The 20,096-nt window shown below is 40.2% G+C and overlaps 1 protein-coding gene across 1 annotated transcript in view; it reads left to right on the top strand.

The window, feature by feature from the left end:
• Positions 1–19,707, top strand: part of brinp3a.2 (bone morphogenetic protein/retinoic acid inducible neural-specific 3a, tandem duplicate 2) — a 46,285-nt gene extending 26,578 nt beyond the window's left edge. Inside the window, exons 4-8 of the mRNA XM_061683851.1 lie at positions 4,304–4,409; positions 5,791–6,027; positions 7,195–7,417; positions 14,211–14,553; positions 18,883–19,707. Coding sequence (XP_061539835.1) covers positions 4,304–4,409; positions 5,791–6,027; positions 7,195–7,417; positions 14,211–14,553; positions 18,883–19,653 — 1,680 coding nt within the window. The 3' untranslated portion in view covers positions 19,654–19,707. The remainder of the gene's footprint in view (positions 1–4,303; positions 4,410–5,790; positions 6,028–7,194; positions 7,418–14,210; positions 14,554–18,882) is intronic.
• The last annotated feature ends 389 nt before the right edge of the window (positions 19,708–20,096 follow it).

Below are 20,096 nucleotides of genomic sequence, written 5' to 3'. Positions count from 1 at the left end.
ATCATCTACGGTCCATAATATCATCAAAAGGTTCAGAGAATCTGGACAAATCACTGCATGCAAGCGGGATGGTCGAAAAACCAACATTGAATGCCCGTGACCTTCGATACCTCAGGTGGCACTGCATCAAAAACCAACATCAATGTATAAAGGATATCACCACATGGACTCAGGAACACAATGACTAGAGGCCTGTCGCTTTGACATCTGTGGTCATGAAGTCCTTTGAACGTCTCGTGCTGGACCACCTCAAGAGCGTCACAGGTCCCCTGCTGGACCCCCTGCAGTTTGCCTACCGAGTGACCAGGTCTGCGGATGATGCAGTCAACATGGGACTGCACTTCATCCTAGAACACCTCGACAGTGCAGGGACCTACGTGAGGATCCTGTTCGTGGACATCAGCTCAGCGTTCAACAGCATCATCCCTGAACTCCTTTTCTCCAAGCTTCTCCAGCTCAGCGTCTCACCTGCCATCAGCCAGTTGATTTACAGCTTCCTGACGAGCAGGACACAGCAGGTGAGGCTGGGGGAGGCCACCTCATCCACATGCAGCATCAGCACTGGGGCGCCCCAAGGTTATGTCCTCTCTCCGCTGCTGTTCTCTCTCTACATGAACAACTGCACCTCAACGCACCCAGCTGTCAAACTTCTGAAGTTTGCCTCATGAAGGACGGTGACGAGTCTGCATATCAAGAGGAAGTGGACCGGCTGGAGCTGAACACGCTCAAGACTGTAGAGATGATCATGGACTTCAGGAGGCATCCTTCGCCACAGCTGCCCCTCACGCTGTCCAGCTGCCTTGTGTCAACGGTCAAGACCTTTAAGTTCCTGGGAATTACAGTCTTTCAGGACCTGAAGTGGGCGATCAACATCAACTCCGTCCTCAAAAAGGCCCAGCAGAGAATGTACTTCCTGCGGCTTCTGAGAAAACACGGCCTGCCACTGGAGCTGCTGAGGCAGTTCTACATAGCGGTCATCAAATCAGTCCTGTGTTCTTCCATCACAGTCTGGTTTGGTGCTGCTACAAAAAAGGACAAACTGCAACAGACAATCAAAACTGCTGAAAGGATTGTCGGTGATTCTGACAATGCCAAACCACATTCTGCACGTGTTACAACAGCGTGGCTTTGTAGTAAAAGAGTGCGGGTACTAGACTGGCCTGCATGCAATCCAGACCTGTCTCTCATTGAAAATGTGTGGCACATTATGAAGCATAAAACACGACAACGGAGACCCCGGACTGTTGAACAGCTGGAGCTGTACGTCAAGCAAGAATGGGAAAGAATTACACCTGCAAAGCTTCAACAATTAGTGTCCTCAGTTCCCAAACGTTTATTGAATGTTGTTCAAAGAAAAGGTGATGTAACACAGTAGTAAACCTGCACCTGTCCCAGCTTTTTTGGAACGTGTTGCAGCCATGAAATTCTAAGTTAAAGATTATTTGCTAAAAACAATAAAGTTTATCACTTTGAACATTAGATATCTTGTATCTTATCTTTGTAGTGTATTCAATTAAATATAGGTCGAACATGATTTGCAAATCATTGTATTCTGTTTTTATTTATGTTTAACACAACGTTCCAACTTCATTGGAATTGGGGTTGCACACACAGTGATGTATACTATGAAAGATGAACTCCAAATCAGCACGAAGCATTATTTCATATTATGATCTTGTGTATTGACTCTGTTGTATCATCTCATGGTGGCGAACATATACATGTAGTTCTTAGACTAGAAGGTTGCTGTCTGAACTAGTAGAGAGACAACAAATTTGATTTAAACCTCATTTTCCAGCACCATTTTTTACATGAGTGGAATAAAATATATTTGTCTGAAAGAAAATATATTGCAGACAAAGGAAACAAGTTCAGGAATCATCGTAATTTGATGGTTTATTGTCTGACTATGACGCCACTGTGTACGGTATGTGTGTCTAATGGGTGTGTGTGTGTGTTTTAATGAACGTGTTGCATGGTTTGTTGTTAATCCCCAAAGAATGAGTGGCAGAGAGCATTCAGAAGCATATTTGGGTTGCTGCAACTAAAATGTGTTAAGTAATCAGAAATACAGGAATCCCAAGTCATTAAAAATACTTAATTAAATCTGCAATGAAAATAATGTTGACACTAATATGGGTATCCTGCGATTGGCTGGCGACCGGTTCAGGGTGTACACTGCCTCCTGACCGAAGACAGCTGGGATAGGCTCCAGCAGCCCGCGACCCTTGTGAGGATAAGCGGTAAAAGAAAATGGATGGATAATATGGGTAGCTATCGAATCAATCAATCAAAAAAATAAATAAATAAATAAATACTCTGCTTCCTTCTGTGTATGTCACAAGCAATTTGGTTGGTCAGAATGAAATATTAATTTGATGGCTTCAACTAACATCGTACAATCCAATAAGCATAAAACTGTTGACCGTGTTAGTAAGACTGGGTCTTTGCTGGTTTTTTAGCTTTGATGTGGTCAGAAATCTGTAGTTTGCAAAAGTAAATAGGCTGTTGTGTTTATGATTATTCAAACACCTTTATATTAAAATTATATGCATACGTTGTCAGACAGTGCTAAAAAAAAATTATGTTTCTGCATGATAAGAGAAGGATATGCTTCGGTAAACCCACTTTGAAAAAACGTTTCCAATATATCTGAGATGTTGGCTCGTAATCATCAGTCAATTGTGTGACCTTTTCTCTAGTAAACATAACTGAAGTGCTCTTTAGGCTGGATCCATACCTCTTGAACACACTTGAAGTGCTTGAAGCACATTTAACATTCACTTCAGTGAATCACAAATGCGTGGTAATGTGAAAATGTAACTTGATTAATTGCTTTAAGATTTAACATGAATCAAAATCACATATGCTTCAGTGGGCTATTTTGCTTGTGTTGGTAATTTGTCAGACTGTCAGTATCTCATTAAAATAATATTTTACTCTCACAATTATGTTTTCCACTTTGTCTTGTTGTACTGCTTCCGTCCATCCATCCATCCATTTTCTGAGCCGCTTATCCTCACTAGGGTCGCGGGAGTGCTGGAGCCAATCCCAGCTAGTGTTCACTTTAATTTCGAAGAATGTGCCGACTACTTCAAGCGCAATAGCACTTTGATAAGAATACAGCACAGACACAATTTCCCACAGCGTTCATACCTCCATACAGCCATGTGTTTAGATACATAGGGCCAATATTGTTATATCTAGTATTTCTAATATAATAGCAACTGTGATGCAAACCGGAAATTGAATGCTCTGCTCATCACTGTTTTTTTCCATATGCTATATCAATAGGCTTATCAAATAATACCTTATATGCTTTCAATATTCATGGACTCTGAATGCCAGTGCTGTATCTCATTTCCTCACATTGATGTCAGCAATAAAATTCATCACGAAAGAGGTAGGGGATTTATGATGTGATAGAAATATTATTGGAGAAGAATTGCAGTCAAATTATGTCTACCCCCACCCTACCCACATTCGACCCCCCCTTTCTTTATCTCGTGAATGATTTTCTATTTATTGGACCCGTACCTTTGATTAGCAAACTCCATGCAGTGTTTCTATTCTTGTGACTCATTTGAGTTTGAAAGGTCGTCAGCAAATTTATTATGGTTACTGATTGACTAACTCTCGTTGTTTTACCCCATCCATCTGTCATATTACACCAACTGGCAAATGACAAGAATGTTCAGGACAAGTGGCTGAACAAAATATGGTGTCTCCACCCACAAAGGAAGAAAAATGAGAATCGCTTAGGTGTGCCGCACCATGTAATATAAATAATAAGCTATCTCCTTGCAAATGAAGTAAAACAGGATGCTGTGCTAAAACTGCTTTGTGCTAAGTGAAACATCATCAATCAGACAAAAGGGAAAATTGTGTGATTTTAACACACATTACATTTAGCTACATTTTACAAAGTCTTAATTACCGTGTTCATATTTTTTCTGCACATTCATAGGGACAACTGATAAATAATACTACTTTATTGAAACAAAATACAACGTTGAAACTTTTTGTGTTCCTCATATCAAAAGTAACATTGTCAGGTTGAAATGGTCCACGTGTCCCCAATTACTGTAACACCCTTTTAAGCCACTGATGTGTAGTTTCTGGAAAAGAGAAAGCATAACACATTAATGGAAGATTTGTGACGCAAATGGTTTTAAAAGCAAGGTTTTTTATTTTTTTGCTCTATGTATCCTTGATAGTACCACTATCCCTATATTAACTTTGTTGTTAAGAGAATGCTGGGCTAAATTTTACAGTGAGGTCTTCTATTTTTCTTGTTGCCCAGGTGACCGAAACTCGCACTGGCCCCCTTGGATGCAGTAACTATGACAACCTTGACTCTGTTAGCTCAGTACTGGTTCAGAGCCCTGAAAACAAGGTCCAGCTGCAAGGTTAGTTTCGTTTCTACACATTTATAATGATAATTTTTTTATTATTAATTTTCATCCCGGAGAGGAAATTCATTTTTCTCTCTCCTGAGTATTGTGTGTGTTTGCATTACAACACGCAAAACACATTCACTCACAGGTATGATATGCAAGCATGGGAAAGATGTCCCCACTACAATGTAATATCAGTACAGTGGAGCCTCCAAAGTTGAACACAATCAGTTCTCTGATCTATTTTCATAACTGCTGTAAATTCTGCATGGCGGGCAGCGCAACTGTACACCAGGGGCACGTGAGACCATTGTTGGTCATTTCGTAGACCAGCGCAGCCCAGCGGATGGGATAGAACAGTTGGCGGCCTGCGGCACTGTTGGTGTGTTTACAGAAAACTTAATTTGTCGCCAATCAAGGCGGCTCCTCTCATTCCCTTTAAAAGTGGTGCAATGACAGTCTCGGCGGAGACATGTCTGTAGGGATGATGCGTGATTGCAGATTGCATGAGTTGAGCATTGTCACTACTCTTGGCCAGTGTGGGAACAGACAATGTGAGTGGGTGTTTTTATTAAATACAGAAGGAGTAAGTGATGACAGTTGGTGACTTAAATATGTCCGCAGACCTCAGTATCTGTATGTCTGTTCCCCGATCAAATTCATCAAAATCTTCTGAAACCAGCGGTCTACTTTGCACCAAGATTTAGATGTGGTCGGAGCAGGCATAAGTTTAGAGCCACTTCCTACCACCAAATACTCCTTCTGCCAGGAGCATCTCGAAGGACACACCCTTGCTGCGCCGGAATGCCCATCTTGGCGCAGACCTCTCTGCAAAAATGGCAAATCCGTCTGCATTTGCACCCCACCGCAGATGCGCTGTCAAGGAAAATAGAACCCCTGAAACAATGTTTATTGTTCTTCTCACATTTTTTACCACAAAAAGCAAAAACCAAATATAATAGAATGCATGCATTGGTCCTTTGATGCTTTCTAAATTGAGTTCCGATGTAGCATCAGGACTCGCATGGCGTCAAGAAGAAGAAAAAAAGCCACATAACAACAAAAATCAAACCACAGACGGTAGAGTTATTAGGCTGTAATGCATGGCAGTTGTTCAAGTTGTGTCCAACTTGAGAGGCATGTTATCTCTCAAAATGTGGGTCAAACTGTTCACCTGCAAGGGTTTTTGACTTTTAGGGTTTCACTGTAATACTGTATGTGCAGATGACTGAACATGTTTATAGATTAAGTATTACACCATCACTAATGAACATCCAGCCATCAATTTTCTATATACCACTGTTGACTGTGAAAGAAAATCAGAGTACCTTGAGAGAGCTCACAAAACTTAGGATGACTTTCAAATTGTACTAAACCAAGTTTGGTTTCCCAGGTTTGCAAATCATCCTTCCAGACTACTTGAGAGAAGGTTTTGTGCAAGCGGCTCTAAGCTACATCGCCTGTAATGGAGAAGGGGAGTTTCTCTGCAAGGATAATGACTGCTGGTGCAGCTGTGACGCCAAGTTCCCACAATGCAACTGTCCATATATGGACATTCAAGCCATGGAGGAGAGTCTGGAGAGAATCACAGAAACATGGGGGCATCTTCACAAAGATTTTGAAGAATCAGGTGAGAATGTACCCTTGAAGATAATCAATTCTAGATTTCCACGTGCAATATAGCTTTCATATTCATGCCTAATCATGGACACTTGCAGGAAAATCAAACTTTCAAGATATAAATTATTCATATGAAAGGGACTCAATATGAATTGGTAAGTGTTGCAGTGTCATACTTTCCTTCCTTTGTTAGTCCTTGTTCTGCAACTTAAAGGTGAACTATAAGTGGTTGTGAATCTTTTTTACTGGTGCAATGTCTGCATAGGACACATTCACAATACCTCATAACCAAGCAGGGGAAAAATACAAAAAACTAGTTTACAGTATCTTAGAGGAGATTAATCAGCAAAAACAAAAATATATTATTTCTAGTCTGGACTTTCATATTACTGTGGAAAAATACTTGAATGGAGGCTCTTAGTATAATGTTTGGTTATCATTGCTGTGCTCGGTCATCCTGCTTAGGTGATTATTATTCAAAAACAAATGGGTGGAATTTTTCCCCTTCACATCTCAAATATCCCCAAGTGCAATTACTTTCAAAGTTTATGTTTTAATAGTCAGGTGTAAAGTGAGGTCAGGCGCATGCCCAGAATCCAAACATCCAAGGTGTCATGATGTCCTTTAGCAAAAGATATCAGTGATTTCCATACTGACACCTTATCATCTCTAGACCAGTCCAGATAGATAGTGTTCTAGCCACTAAACAAGGATGGAGAATAAAATCAGTGACCGCTACCCAGCAACAAAGCGTTTGGTTAACTGGATAACAGCTGTTTCTCAAGCTTATGTTTTGCAATATTACATTGCTGCAGCCTTTAGGGTCCAGGCTTTATGTATTTATTTAGGGGACACTCTAGTCTACTTGAAAAGTGTTGATGTCAGGGATCTGTGTCAGCCACTTTACTTCTTCCTCACCAAATTCATCCAAGCATGCCTTTACCTTGCTTTGTGCACTAAGGCACAGTTAAGCCGGGACTGAAAAGAGTCCTCCCCAAAATGCTCCTACAAAGTTGGAGGCATAGATAATGCTATGGTATAGTGTGAAAATTCGAGTGGAACTAAATTGTCTTGACACAAGCCTTGATGGACAGAATTCAATTAATTGAAGGAAGGTATTTCCATAACCTTTATTTATATTGTGTGGGTGCTTCATGTGCTGTCTCTGTTGTTGCAGATGAATTCAAAGCCTTCTATGCGAGGCTACCCCAAAACCATTTCCTGAATATGTCCACCATCCAACACTTGTGGTCACTCGACACCTTGTTCAATGGGCGATATGAGCAGCTGGAGAACAACATGCGTGTCCTAGCCAAGCGTGCAGAGAGAGTCATCTTCAAACTCTTCAGTTTAAGTAAAAGATGTCACCGACAGCCGCAAGTCCGCTTACCGAGAGAGAGGTGAGCAAAATCATCAAAAGATGTCTTTTACCATATCAGTTTTGAAAAAACGTAAAAAGTATAATACAGGGCTCCAGACAAGCTTTTATTTACTAGGCACACAATGGCCCAGTAATTTAAAATTTTAGGAGGTGCAAACTAGGGCTGTCAATATCGAATCTTTTTAGAATCAATTCTCTTATTGATTATTGGTTGAATAATCAAATGATAATTGCCCTCCTCCACTATTATTATTATTATTATCCATCCATTTTCTGAGCCGCTTCTCCTCACTGGGGTCGCGGGCGTGCTGGAGCCTATCCCAGCTATCATCGGGCAGGAGGCGGGGTACACCCTGAACTGGTTGCCAGCCAATCGCAGGGCACATACAAACAAACAACCATTCGCACTAACATGCACACCTAGGGGCAATTTAGAGTCTCCAATTCATGCATGTTTTTGGGATGTGGGAGGAAACCGGAGTGCCCAGAGAAAACCCACGCAGGCACGGCGAGAACATGCAAACTCCACACAGGCGGGGCCGGGATTGTACCCCGCTCCTCAGAACTGTGAGGCTGACGCTCTAACCAGTCGTCCACCGTGCCGCCATTATTATTATTATTATTATTATTATTATTATTATTTTATATATTATTATATATTATTCTCATTTATAAGGGATGGACTTCTATCCTTGAACTGCATATGTTGGTACTGAGTGGATGGTATAAATGGTGGTGTACAAAAGTTGAGAAAACAAAATGCTCAATGCTAAACAGTTAGCAATTGCGATTAGCATTAGTGTGCTAGCAAGGACTATTTTAGGTCAAAAAACACTAACTACCATTCAGCTAACTCAAAAATCATGTTATATGTACTGTAATTTCCTGTGCGCATTTTTCCCGCCCACAAATTGTCAAAAGTCAACAATGCGCATTATACATAGGTATAGGGGAAAATGGCAAAAACTTTCACATTTTATAAATGTTTGCAACCATCTAGAAGTTATGAAAAAGCTGTACACTTTCATTCCAATATGTCACCGCCACCTAGAGATTTTGAGAAAGGTGTACACTTTCATTCTAATATCCCATCACCCCCAAGAGGTTATGAAAAAGGTAGTAGCCTACACTTTAATTCCAATATGACAGGGGTACATATGACTGCATATATGTACAGTTGTGCTCATAAGTTTACTCATAAATTTACATACCCTGGCAGAATTTGTGAAATGTTTTTTTTTTCTTTTTTTAAATATGACTGATGACTGAACAACAAACATTATTAATTTATTTATGGTTAGGTTTTCTTTAATGATAATGCTTTTCTGAAATGATTGACAGTTTAATTTCAATCCCATTAAAATAAATTTAAATGTGTTTCGCCTGGCCCTTCATGTTTTCTTTAAAGAATTGTCCCTATCTTACATATTCTGCCTGGGTAATCAAACATGTGAGCACAACTGTGTGTTTTCTCATTTACTAAATAAAAGTAAGGCTGTGAATTTCAAAATTAGAGCAAGTAAATAAAAAGAAAGTATTACGTGTTCAAATAAAGTGCTTAATTTCAGAATAATTATTTGAAAAAACTAACAAATATTGATAATACTTCATGTTTTGATCATATGGGTAGAAGTAAAATCCTGGATTGTAAAAATGCATTATACATCGGTAGAAGAGTTTTCCAGAATTTTGAGGTCAACTTTGGGGGTGCGTATTATACATGGGTGCGCATTATATATGGGAAATTGTGGCACATTTCACATCTAGCAGTGTCTTTAAAATCACTTACAGATACTCCTCTGTCGTGTATGGCAGTTTATCAGTCGCCCAACACTGCAACAGTTGGTTCCGGCAGTGCAAACAATGTTTTTTTTTGGTTTTGTTTTGTTTTGTTTTTTTGTGCGCTTCGAGGCAGACATTTTCTGTTGACGTACGTATATTAGAAGTTGACTTAGCCGAGTTATTCGATTTTTGTTTTTCCCACAGCCCTAGTGCACGTTGTAAATTGACTTGCAAAGTAATTATTCAAATTTCCAATGATTTGTTCTGCATTACCGATAATACGCAGCCCCTTGTCTTAAAGACATAATTTCCTGCCTTTTTTCACCGCAACCGTTTCCTCACAAAATGAGTCAGACTCATTATCAGGATTTGTCTCCTCTGGCACACTAGGTTTATTGGGGAGAATGTAAGCACTCATAGTCCTCTTTGTCATTGTGAATTGTTTAAAGAGTTACGTGAAACCTGTAGATTTGCACGATAACCCCACGATCTGCCTCTTTTCACACGCCTGTGTGGAGTTTGCATGTTCTCCCCGTGTCTGTGTGGGTTTTCTCCGGGACTCTGGTTTCCTCCCACATCCCCAAAATATGCATGGTAGGTTAATTGAAGACTCTAAATTGCCCATAGGTGTGAAATTGAGTGCGAAAATGTAGGTATCTAAAAGTATTTGCCTCCTTCTCAAATTCTTAAATTTTTGCATAGTTTTCCCCGTTTAATGTATAAGATCATCAAAAAAAATTAAACATCAGACAAACATAAACCAAGTGAACTTAAAATGCTGTCTTGAAATCGTGGTTTCATTTATTAGGGGGAAAAAACTATTCAATGTTAACTGGCCCTGTGTAAAAAAGTAGGTAAAGGGGCCCATTACTTTAAAAATGGATTACCAGGAAAATTATTTGTATCAGAATGCTTCAGTTAAAACACTGTACTTATTTCATTTTGTAATATAACAACAGATCAGATCATATATTTTATTGATATAGTCAGCCAGAACTGCACGGAATACAAAGTTATCAGTGTCCTTTCACCATTTTTCCTGTCATAACTTACTGCGTGTTTTTGTTTGCACATTAAGGACAAAAGCCCTGTTTTTGTTTTAATTCCTCATTAAAAAAAAAAAAGACCATTCAAGAAACATGTTTCACCAACATGTTTTTGGAATCGTAGGGTGAAAGCTGCAGCTGGCTACTAGTGCAGACTGGATGGGTGGCAACCAGGAGGAAATGAAATATCAGTCTTTTGAGGGTAAAACCCCATCAGCAACAGAGTGAGAAAAAAAAAAACTATGAACCTGTTCATTTTTGGAACAGTGAATTTGGTTCAGAATTTTGAATTATGAACTGAACTAGTTCATTTTTAGAACGAAGAACTTAACATTTTCTCAGAATCAGAATCATCTTTATTTTGCCAAGTATGTCAAACATACTTACATACAGGGTGCTTAGGGTCACAGTGTAGTCACTGTGTGACATATGGCCAGTATGCTATCATCTGATCTGTTAGTGGCTACACTTTGAGTCATGTAGGTAAAAAAATGTGGTCAGAGCGGTAGAAAGAAAAAAATGTATTTTGAGCGTTGTGTGTGTATATATATATATATATATATATATATATATATATATATACACACACACACAATGCTCAAAATATATATTTTTTATTCAGTGTATATATATATATATATATATATATATATATATATATATACACTGAACAAAAAAAAATCTACATACACAAAAGGCCATTTCCTCAAATATTGTTCACAAATCTGTCTAAATCTGTGTCAGTGAGCATTTCGTCTTTCGAGATAATCCATCCCACTTTACAGGTGTGGCATATGAAGATGCTGATTAGGCAGCATGACTATTGCACAGGTGTGCCATAGGCTGGTCACAATAAAAGGTCACTCTGAAATGTGCAGTTTTTTCACACAGCACAATGCCACAGATGTCGCAAGTTCTGAGGGAGCGTGCAATTAGCATGCTGACTGCAGGAATGTCCTTCAGAGCTGTTGCCCGTGAATTGAATGTTCATTTCTCTACCATAAGCCATATAAAAGGATTTTCAGACAATTTGGCAGTACATCCAACCAGCCTCACAAACGCAGACCACGTGTAACCACACCAGTCCAGGACCTCCACATCCAGCATGTTCACCTCCAAGATCGTCTGTGACCAGCCACCTGGACAGCTGCTGCAACAATCGGTTTCCATAACCAAAGAATTTCTGCACAAACTGTCAGAAACCATCTCAGGGAAGCTCATCTGCAGGGTTAGGGCTAACCCTCGTCGTCCTTATCGGAGTCTCGAGCTGACTGCAGTTCGTCATTGTAACCGACTTCAGTGGGCGAATGCTCACATTCGATGGCGTCTGGCACGTTGGGGAGGTGTTTTCTTCACGGATGAATCTCGGTTTTCACTGTTATGGGCAGATGGCAGACAGCGTGTGTGGCGTCGTGTGGGTGAGCGGTTTGCTGATGTCAAAATTGTGGATTGAGGGGCCCATGGTGGCGGTGGGGTTATGGTATGGGCCGGTGTATGTTATGGGCAACGAACATAGGTGCCTTTTATTGATGGTATTTTGCATGCACAGAGATACTGTGACGAGATCCTGAGGCCCATTGTTGTGCCATTCATCCACAACCATCACCTCATGTTGCAGCATGATAATGCACGGCCCATGTTGGAATGATCTGTGCACAATTCCTGGACGCTGAAAACATCCCAGTTCTTGCATGGCCAGTACCCATTGAGAATGTTTGGGATGCTCTGGATCGGCGTATACGACAGCGTGTTCTAGTTCCTGACAATATCCAGCAACTTCGCACAGCCATTGAAGAGGAGTGGACCAACATTCCACAGGCCACAATCAACCACCTGATCAACTCTATGCGAAGGAGATGCGTTGCACTGCATGAGGCAAATGGTGGTCACAACAGATACTGACTGGTTTTCTGACCCCCCGGACCCTCACAATAACGCAGAACTGCACATTTCAGAGGGTCCTTTTATTGTGGCCAGCATAAGGCACACCTGTGCAATAATCATGCTGTGTGATCAGCATCTTGATATGCCACATGTGTGAGGTGGGATGGATTATCTTGACAAAGGAGAAATATTCACTAACACAGATTTAGACAGATGTTTTAACAATATTTGAGGGAAATGGGCTTTTGTGTATGTAGAAAAAGTTTTAGATCTTTGAGTCCAGCTCACAAAAAATTGGAGCAAAAACAAAAATATTGAGTTTATATATATATATATATATATATATATATATATATATATAAACTCAATATATATATATATATATATATATATATATAGAGAGAGAGAGAGAGAGAAGAGAGAGAGAGAGAGAGAGAGAGAGAGAGAGAGAGAGAGCGAGAGCGAGAGCGAGAGAGAGAGAGACGGTAGCCAACTGGTTAGCATATCTGCCTCACAGTTCTGAGGACCGGGTTTCAAATCCCGGGCTCGCCTGTGTTTGCATGTTCTCCATGTGCCTGCGTGAGCTTTCTCCGGGCACTCCGGTTTCCTCCCACATCCCAAAAACATGCATGGTAGGTTAATTATAGACTATAAATTGCCCGTAGGTACGAATGGTTGTTTGTTTATATGTGCTCTGTCCAAAGTTGCTTGGATAGGGTCCAGCATGCCTGCGACCCTAGTGAGGATAAGCAGTACAGAAAATGAATACATATATATATATATATATATATATATATATATAATATATATATATATATAATATAGAAGTGGTCAAAATGTGGTCATGCCAATTCTTTGTCTGCATGTAGTAGGTGATGCGAGTGCTTTCTTCAGATTTTCATATTCATGTTACTTCCCACTGCCACACAGGATTGGTTTAAAAGGAATGATGCCTCACATCCCACAAACATTTTCGGATTAGCATACATTTTACTTCACAATAAACTCCCATCTCATCTTCAAAGTGAAACAAATCTGAAAGAAAAGATTAAAAAAAAAAAAAAAAAAAAAAAGCTTGCAGATGGTGTGCATTTCCCCTCCTTAGTAAGCAATGGGGATATGAGGCATAAAGGAATCAGTCAAGAAAGTGTTACAGACATAATCATAAGCATTTGTGTGTGTGTGTGTGTGTGTGTGAGTGTAGGTGTGTGCATGTGTGTGTAGGTGTATGCGTGTTATGTCAGAGAGAGAGAGAAAGAGAGAGAAAGAGGGAAAGAGAGAGAATGTCAGAGAGAGATCATATGCCTCGAGCATGCTTCTTTCACGAATGAAGTTAATAGCTTTATTACGTTTTTACCAATTCTTTTTCAGTTGCTTGTAATTATAATTGTGTATTTTGTAGAGGATGACAATTATAAATAGCCTACTTAGATTTCAGTACAGTGAGCAATCGTTTTCCATAGCAATTCCTTTTCCCCATATTTAATGTCTAAACTTAGACCAAATGTGTGATTTTATCACAACAAAAATGTGAAAAATTTACTTAATGGATTGCTGAACTCTGGGAGTCATCACATTTTTGCCAACACAATCAATATCATCATTAGAAAACACTAATGGGTCTTGATGATTAATCTTAACATGATCACTCCTCTGCAATTATCCAGGCCAAGTACTGCAAATTCAATTCACTTAATAATGGAATTAGATGAGAATAAACTTTGGTAGTTTTGCTATTATAGCATTTGACTTTGTACATCTTTAAGACACGTTTGGGTGATTTTGATACTACATTATTTTGAAAACTATTTAAAATATCAAAATTGAGCAGGAATAAAACAAACATGTCAATGGATTTTCAGTCTTATTCGTTTTAGAATTGTCAAATTAAGATGCTTGCAGAGCAATATAGACATAACCTTCACAAACTGTATTGAAAAAAGCGATATTTTAATGCATCAGATTCAACCAGAGGAGTGTTAATCTGGCCATTCACTCAAAGCTTTTGAATATGTTAATACTGTGTCAAGCATGTCACTGCTGCAAAACTTTAAGGATAAAGTGTGTTCTTTGTCTCTTTCTCTGCATTCCCTCCTGCAGGTCTCAGTCCTACTGGCTGAGTCATTTCCAGTCTCGCTTGTATTGTTCAGAGAACAACCAGCTTGGTGCATTCTCTGAGGCACTCCACAGCTGCAGCTGTCGATATGAACACATCCCCTGTCAGCTCCCTCCACCCTGCTCTATTGGCGAAGACTCCGCTTGTGCAGAGTGTGCACTAGACAACCACACCCGATGTGGGGGCTGCAACCAAGGCTTCACCCTGATACAGGGGATCTGTAAACCAATGGTGGCAGATTCCACAGAAAACTACCTTGGGTTTGAGACAGACCTCCAAGATTTGGAACTCGGCTACCTTCTACAGAGAGCTGATCGTAGGCTCGAGGTATTTACGAAAATGTACAACCTTAATTTATTTATTTTGTCACTTTTAGGGCTTTCACTATCGAATCTTTTCAGAATTGATACTCCTATTGATCATTGATCGAATATTCGAATAATAATCGCCCCACCCCCACGATTATTATTATTTATTTTTTTTACTACTAACATGCTTTTTATTCTCATTTATGAGGAATGGAGGTCAATCCTTTAAATGCATATGTTGGTACTGAGTGGAAGGTATACATTTGGTGTACAGAAATTGATGCCGCAAAATGCCAAACGGTTAGCAATGGCATTAGCGCGCTAGCAATTACCATTTTAGGTTAAAATACATGAAGCACCATTCAGCTCACACATACTTATGTTATATGTACATTACACATCTTACAAGTGTCTTAAAAATCACTGAAGTATGCTGCTTTGTCGTTTTTGGGTTAAATTTATCACTGGGCCATCACTGCATCCGTCTGCAATAAATGTCAATGTGAAACATGGGTTTCGGTGGCGCAAACATGGTTCAGGGAGCAGTTTTTTTTTTTTTTTTTTGGTCCCGGTGGAGCGTCGAGGCATAAATTGAATGGACCTATTTTTTAAGTCGACTGAGCTGAGTTGTTTGTTTTATTTTTTTTAAATGTATTTTTTTTTTTTTCCCCAGCCCTAGTCACATTAATTTTAGCTAGCCCGTCAAAAGAGTTTTCCATTGACTGTGTTAGCATTAAGCTGGCGATTTCTAAAACGATCTGTGTCTTGTATTTAAGAATACAATGTGTGTAATTATTTTTGTTGTATTTAGTTTTACAGTAATCTACAACTGTGGTGTCATTAAATAGTTTAAAGCACAGTCAGGGAGAGCAGAATAAGTCAAAGGCTTGCTCCAAGCAACCAACTGAGGGTGTGCGCATATGGTCTTGTAGCTCAGAGTGGCGTGTTGGAGCCTATCCCAGCCGACTCTGGGTGAGAGACAGGGTACACCTTGAACTGTTCGCCAGCCAATCGCACGGCACATATAGACAACCAACCATTTGCACTCACATTCACACTTACAGGCAATTTGGAGTCTTCATTTAACCTACCATGCATGTTTTTGGGATGTAGGAGAAAACCTCCACAGGCACAGGGAGAACATGCAAACTCCACACAGGCGGGGCTGGGATTTGAACCCTGGTCCTCAGAATTGTGAGGCAGATGTGCTAACCGCTTATATTCATGAAATGTTAATCCTCACTGGCAACATCTGATATATTGAGAAAGTTAACTATAAGATACCTGGAAACACTCAAACAGTGCAGGCTATCAAGCTCTGAAGTCCCTTACAGGTGGTTTCTTCGTGTTTACTTTATTTAGTTGAAGTGAAGGTTTTTTCCATCTTCGCATTGATTTCATTTATATATTTCAGGCATGCAAACTCCATACAGGGGAGGCCAGATTTGAACCTCAGAACTAGCTGATGTGTTAACCAGTCGCTCACCGTGTCGCCCCTAAAAAAATATAGATACAGTGGGTACGGAAAGTATTCAGAGGCCCTTTGTTATATTGCAGCCATTTGCTAAAATCATTTAAGTTAATTTTTTTCCCACATTAATGTACGCACAACACCCCGTATTGACAGGAAAAAAACCAAATTGTTGAAATTTTTGCAGATTTATTAAAAAAGAAAAACTGAAATATCACACAGCCATAAGTATTCAGACCCTTTCCTCAGTATTGAATAGAAGTACCCTTTTGAGGTAATACAGTCAGGAGTCTTTTTGGGAATGATGCAACAAGTTTTTCACATCTGTATTTGGGGAGCTCTGCCATTCCTCCTTGCAGATCCTCTGCAGTTCTGTCAGGTTGCATGGTGAACGTTGGTGGACAGCCATTTTCAGGTCTGTTCAGAGATGCTCAATCGGGTTTAAGTTAGGGCTCTGTCTGGGAGTTGTTCTGAAGACAGAATTGTTGGAAGGCACAGATCCGGCCAAGGTTACAAAAAAAATTCTGCTCCAATTAAGGTTCCTAAGAGTACAGTGGCCTCCATAATCCTGTAATGGAAGACATTTGGGACGATCAGAACCCTTTCTAGACCTGGCTGTCCAGCCAAACTGAGCAAATGGGGGAGAAGAGCCTTGGTGAGAGAGGTAAAGAAGAACCCAAAGATCACTGTGCAGTGCTCATCACCTGTCCAATAAAGTCCAAACAGTGATGCATGGTGGTGGCAGCATCATGCTGTGGGGGTGTTTTTCAGCTGCAGGGACAGGACGACTGGTTGCGATCGAATGAAAGATGAATGCGGCCAAGTACAGGGATATCCTGGATGAAAACCTTCTCCAGAATGCTCAGGACCTCAGACTGGGCCGAAGGTTCACCTTCCAACAAGACAATGACCTAAGCACACAGCTAAAATAACAAAGGAGTGACTCAATGACTGTTTTTGAATGGCCCAGCCAGAGCCCTGACTTAAAGCCAATTGAGCATCTCTCGAGAGACCTGGAAATGGCTGTCCACCAACGTTCACCATCCAACCTGACAGAACTGGAGAGGATCTGCAAGGAGGAATGGCAGATGATCCCCAAATCCAGATGTGAAAAACTGCATCATCATCGAACCCATCAACCCAGTGAAAAAGGAAATGGTGGTGGCCCACTGAAATACACTTCTTGCATAACAATAAAGACAAAAAGCAGCTTCATATCAACTATGTGTGTTGTACAATTTACATGATGCCCGCAAAACTCTTGCACATATGAGCATAAATGATACTCATTAAATCAATTACACTATTGTCTCTATACATTCATGATAAATGGTAAAGACATGCAATTGTTCTGATATTTTCACAAACGCATACATACTTCAGAAATAACACCATCTATTTTGCTGTCTGCTATTGTGGGAATGGAAAATGGCTGCCACGTCCTGGCACTTCAGATCACAGATCCCTCTGGTTAATTGCAACAACATAATGAGGCTCCCTCCAGTGGCATTAACAGCAAAGACAACTTGAGTGACATACATGGACCATTTTAAAAAAAAAAAAAAAAAAAAAAAAGGAAGACACAAAGATGCATTTGGGTTAATGTTCATGGAAAAGACATATTAAGCAGAAGGAGAAAAATCCTTTACAAATATGGAATTAGCATTTTCAGAAAACATGTTGCGAGCCATAATAAAATTTAATTTGGAACTCAACGGTAGAGACATTTTTGGCATTACAAGTGTAAATATATCACTTTTGACTGTTTTTTCTTAGAAACAATTATTAATGTTTGAATTATAACTGTCAGTCATTAAAATGCTAATAAGTTAACTTTATTTTCAAAATGAAATTCAGTGAGGTATGTCTTTACCATTATTGAACAAATTATATGAAAATGACTTACAGTATATGTATCCAGTGTGTGTGTGTGTGTGTGTGTGAGAGAGAAAGACATCTCCAGATTAAGACAATACTAACATTTTTGACATATTTAAAATATCTGATCTTATACAGGTGGCACGGTGGACGACTGGTTAGAGCGTCAGCCTCACAGTTCTGAGGACCCGGGTTCAATCTCCGGCCCCACCTGTGTGGAGTTTGCATGTTCTCCCCGTACCTGCATGGGTTTTCTCCGGGCACTCCGGTTTCCTCCCACATCCCAAAAACATGCATTAATTGGAGTCTCTAAATTGCCCGTAGGCATGACTGTGAGTGTGAATGGTTGTTTGTTTCTATGTGCCCTGCGATTGGCTGGCAACCAGTTCAGGGTGTACCCCGCCTCCTGCCCGATGACAGCTGGGATAGGCTCCAGCACGCCCGCGACCCTAGTGAGGAGAAGCGGCTCAGAAAATGGATGGATGGATGGATGACCTTAAACAGAAGCAGTACTGATGACAGAAGGGTCCAACGCACACACGCACGCAAACGGAGCAGTGAGGACCATGCGAAGTCGCGATGATATCAAGCTCGCAAGCAATGTTATTAAACTTACCTTTCAAATTTCAGAAGTACAATCAGATGTAAAACTTGATCTAAATAAATAGCAATTCCAGCAGACAGCGAGTGAGACACACAATCTGGTCTTTTGTTATATTTTGTTATAGCATGGGCAGTTGACCAAAGATTGCATTTCACAGCAGAAGTACATTATAATGGGAACTACATTCGCAAAAAAAAAAAAAACATAACACAAAACACACTCTGTATTACAAAGGCTAACCCTTCTGGCGAGAGAAGAACTTTCAAAATATTTATTGTACATAGATTTAGCCTTAATGCATGTCACTGGGCCTCTTTTTATTTATTTTGTGCTCGAAATGTACGTCAAAGTCCTTACTGTATGGATGACTATGCTCTGTTCCTTTTCCTTGTCAGGTTCATGCAATTTTCATCAGCAATGACATGCGTCTTAATAGCTGGTTTGATCCCTCATGGAGAAAGAGAATGCTGCTGACGCTGAAAAGTAATAAGTACAAGTCCAACATGGTGCACATGCTGCTAGGAATCTCTCTTCAGGTTTGCCATACAAAGAACAGCACACTGGAGCCTGCTCTTACACTCTACATCAATCCTTTCGGTGGTAGCCATTCAGAGAGCTGGTACATTCCCGTCAATGAAAACAATTTTCCTGACTGGCAGGCAACAAAGCTAGACCTGCCCTTTGAGTGTTACAATTGGACACTGACTCTTGGTAACAAGTGGAAGACATTCTTCGAAACAATCCATGTCTACCTGCGGAGCAGGATAATGACACAAAATGGAGTGAATGAGAGTGTATATTATGAACCTTTAGAGATGTCAGATCCTGGACGTAATCTGGGCTACATGAAAATCAACAGCATCCAGGTGTTTGGTTACAGTATGCACTTTGACCCAGAGGCTATACGTGACTTGATTCTGCAACTGGACTACCCTTATACCCAAGGTTCCCAGGACACAGCTATGCTGCAGCTCTTGGAAATACGTGACCGGGTAAACCGGCTATCGCCTCAAGGTCAACCGAGGTTGGACTTGTTTGCCTGTCTTCTCCGACACCGACTTAAACAGACTACCAGTGAAGTAGCTCGCATTCATGCCTCCTTGGAGGCCTTCAGCTCCCGTCTGCCCAATTCAGTGGATTATGAAACCACTAAGCTTTGCAGTTAACAGCTGCTTGGCAAGGTCTCACTTTGAAACTGTCACATGAATATTATCTGGACTTCTCTGGACACACAGTTTGTGGTGTATTTGTTTACATGTATAACCATGTAAAGTGTTTAATCATGAGTGGACCAAGTGAGTGCAGCTGCAGAATGTACTCTGTAAACCAACTCTTTCTCCTTTGTGGAGACGACCCTCATGGGCATATCAAAGGATAGTGTGTATCGGTGAAAGAATGCACAACTCTTTCCCAATATAGCCTAAGCAAATGTACAGTGTACTGCAGTAGAAAATCAGATACCAGACATCATACCTAATGATGCAAATCTAACTATTGTTTATAAGACTGCTCAGCTTTACTGTAAGCACCAAACCCAATGAATGGACAAATGAATTCATGTAAAAATGTTGCAATCTGTTAGTTTGTATTTTTTATATGTCCCTTTGCT

The sequence above is a fragment of the Phycodurus eques genome, chromosome 8 (assembly GCF_024500275.1).
Source record: "Phycodurus eques isolate BA_2022a chromosome 8, UOR_Pequ_1.1, whole genome shotgun sequence".
NCBI lineage: Eukaryota > Metazoa > Chordata > Actinopteri > Syngnathiformes > Syngnathidae > Phycodurus > Phycodurus eques.
This window is presented reverse-complemented; position numbering and strand designations above follow the sequence as displayed.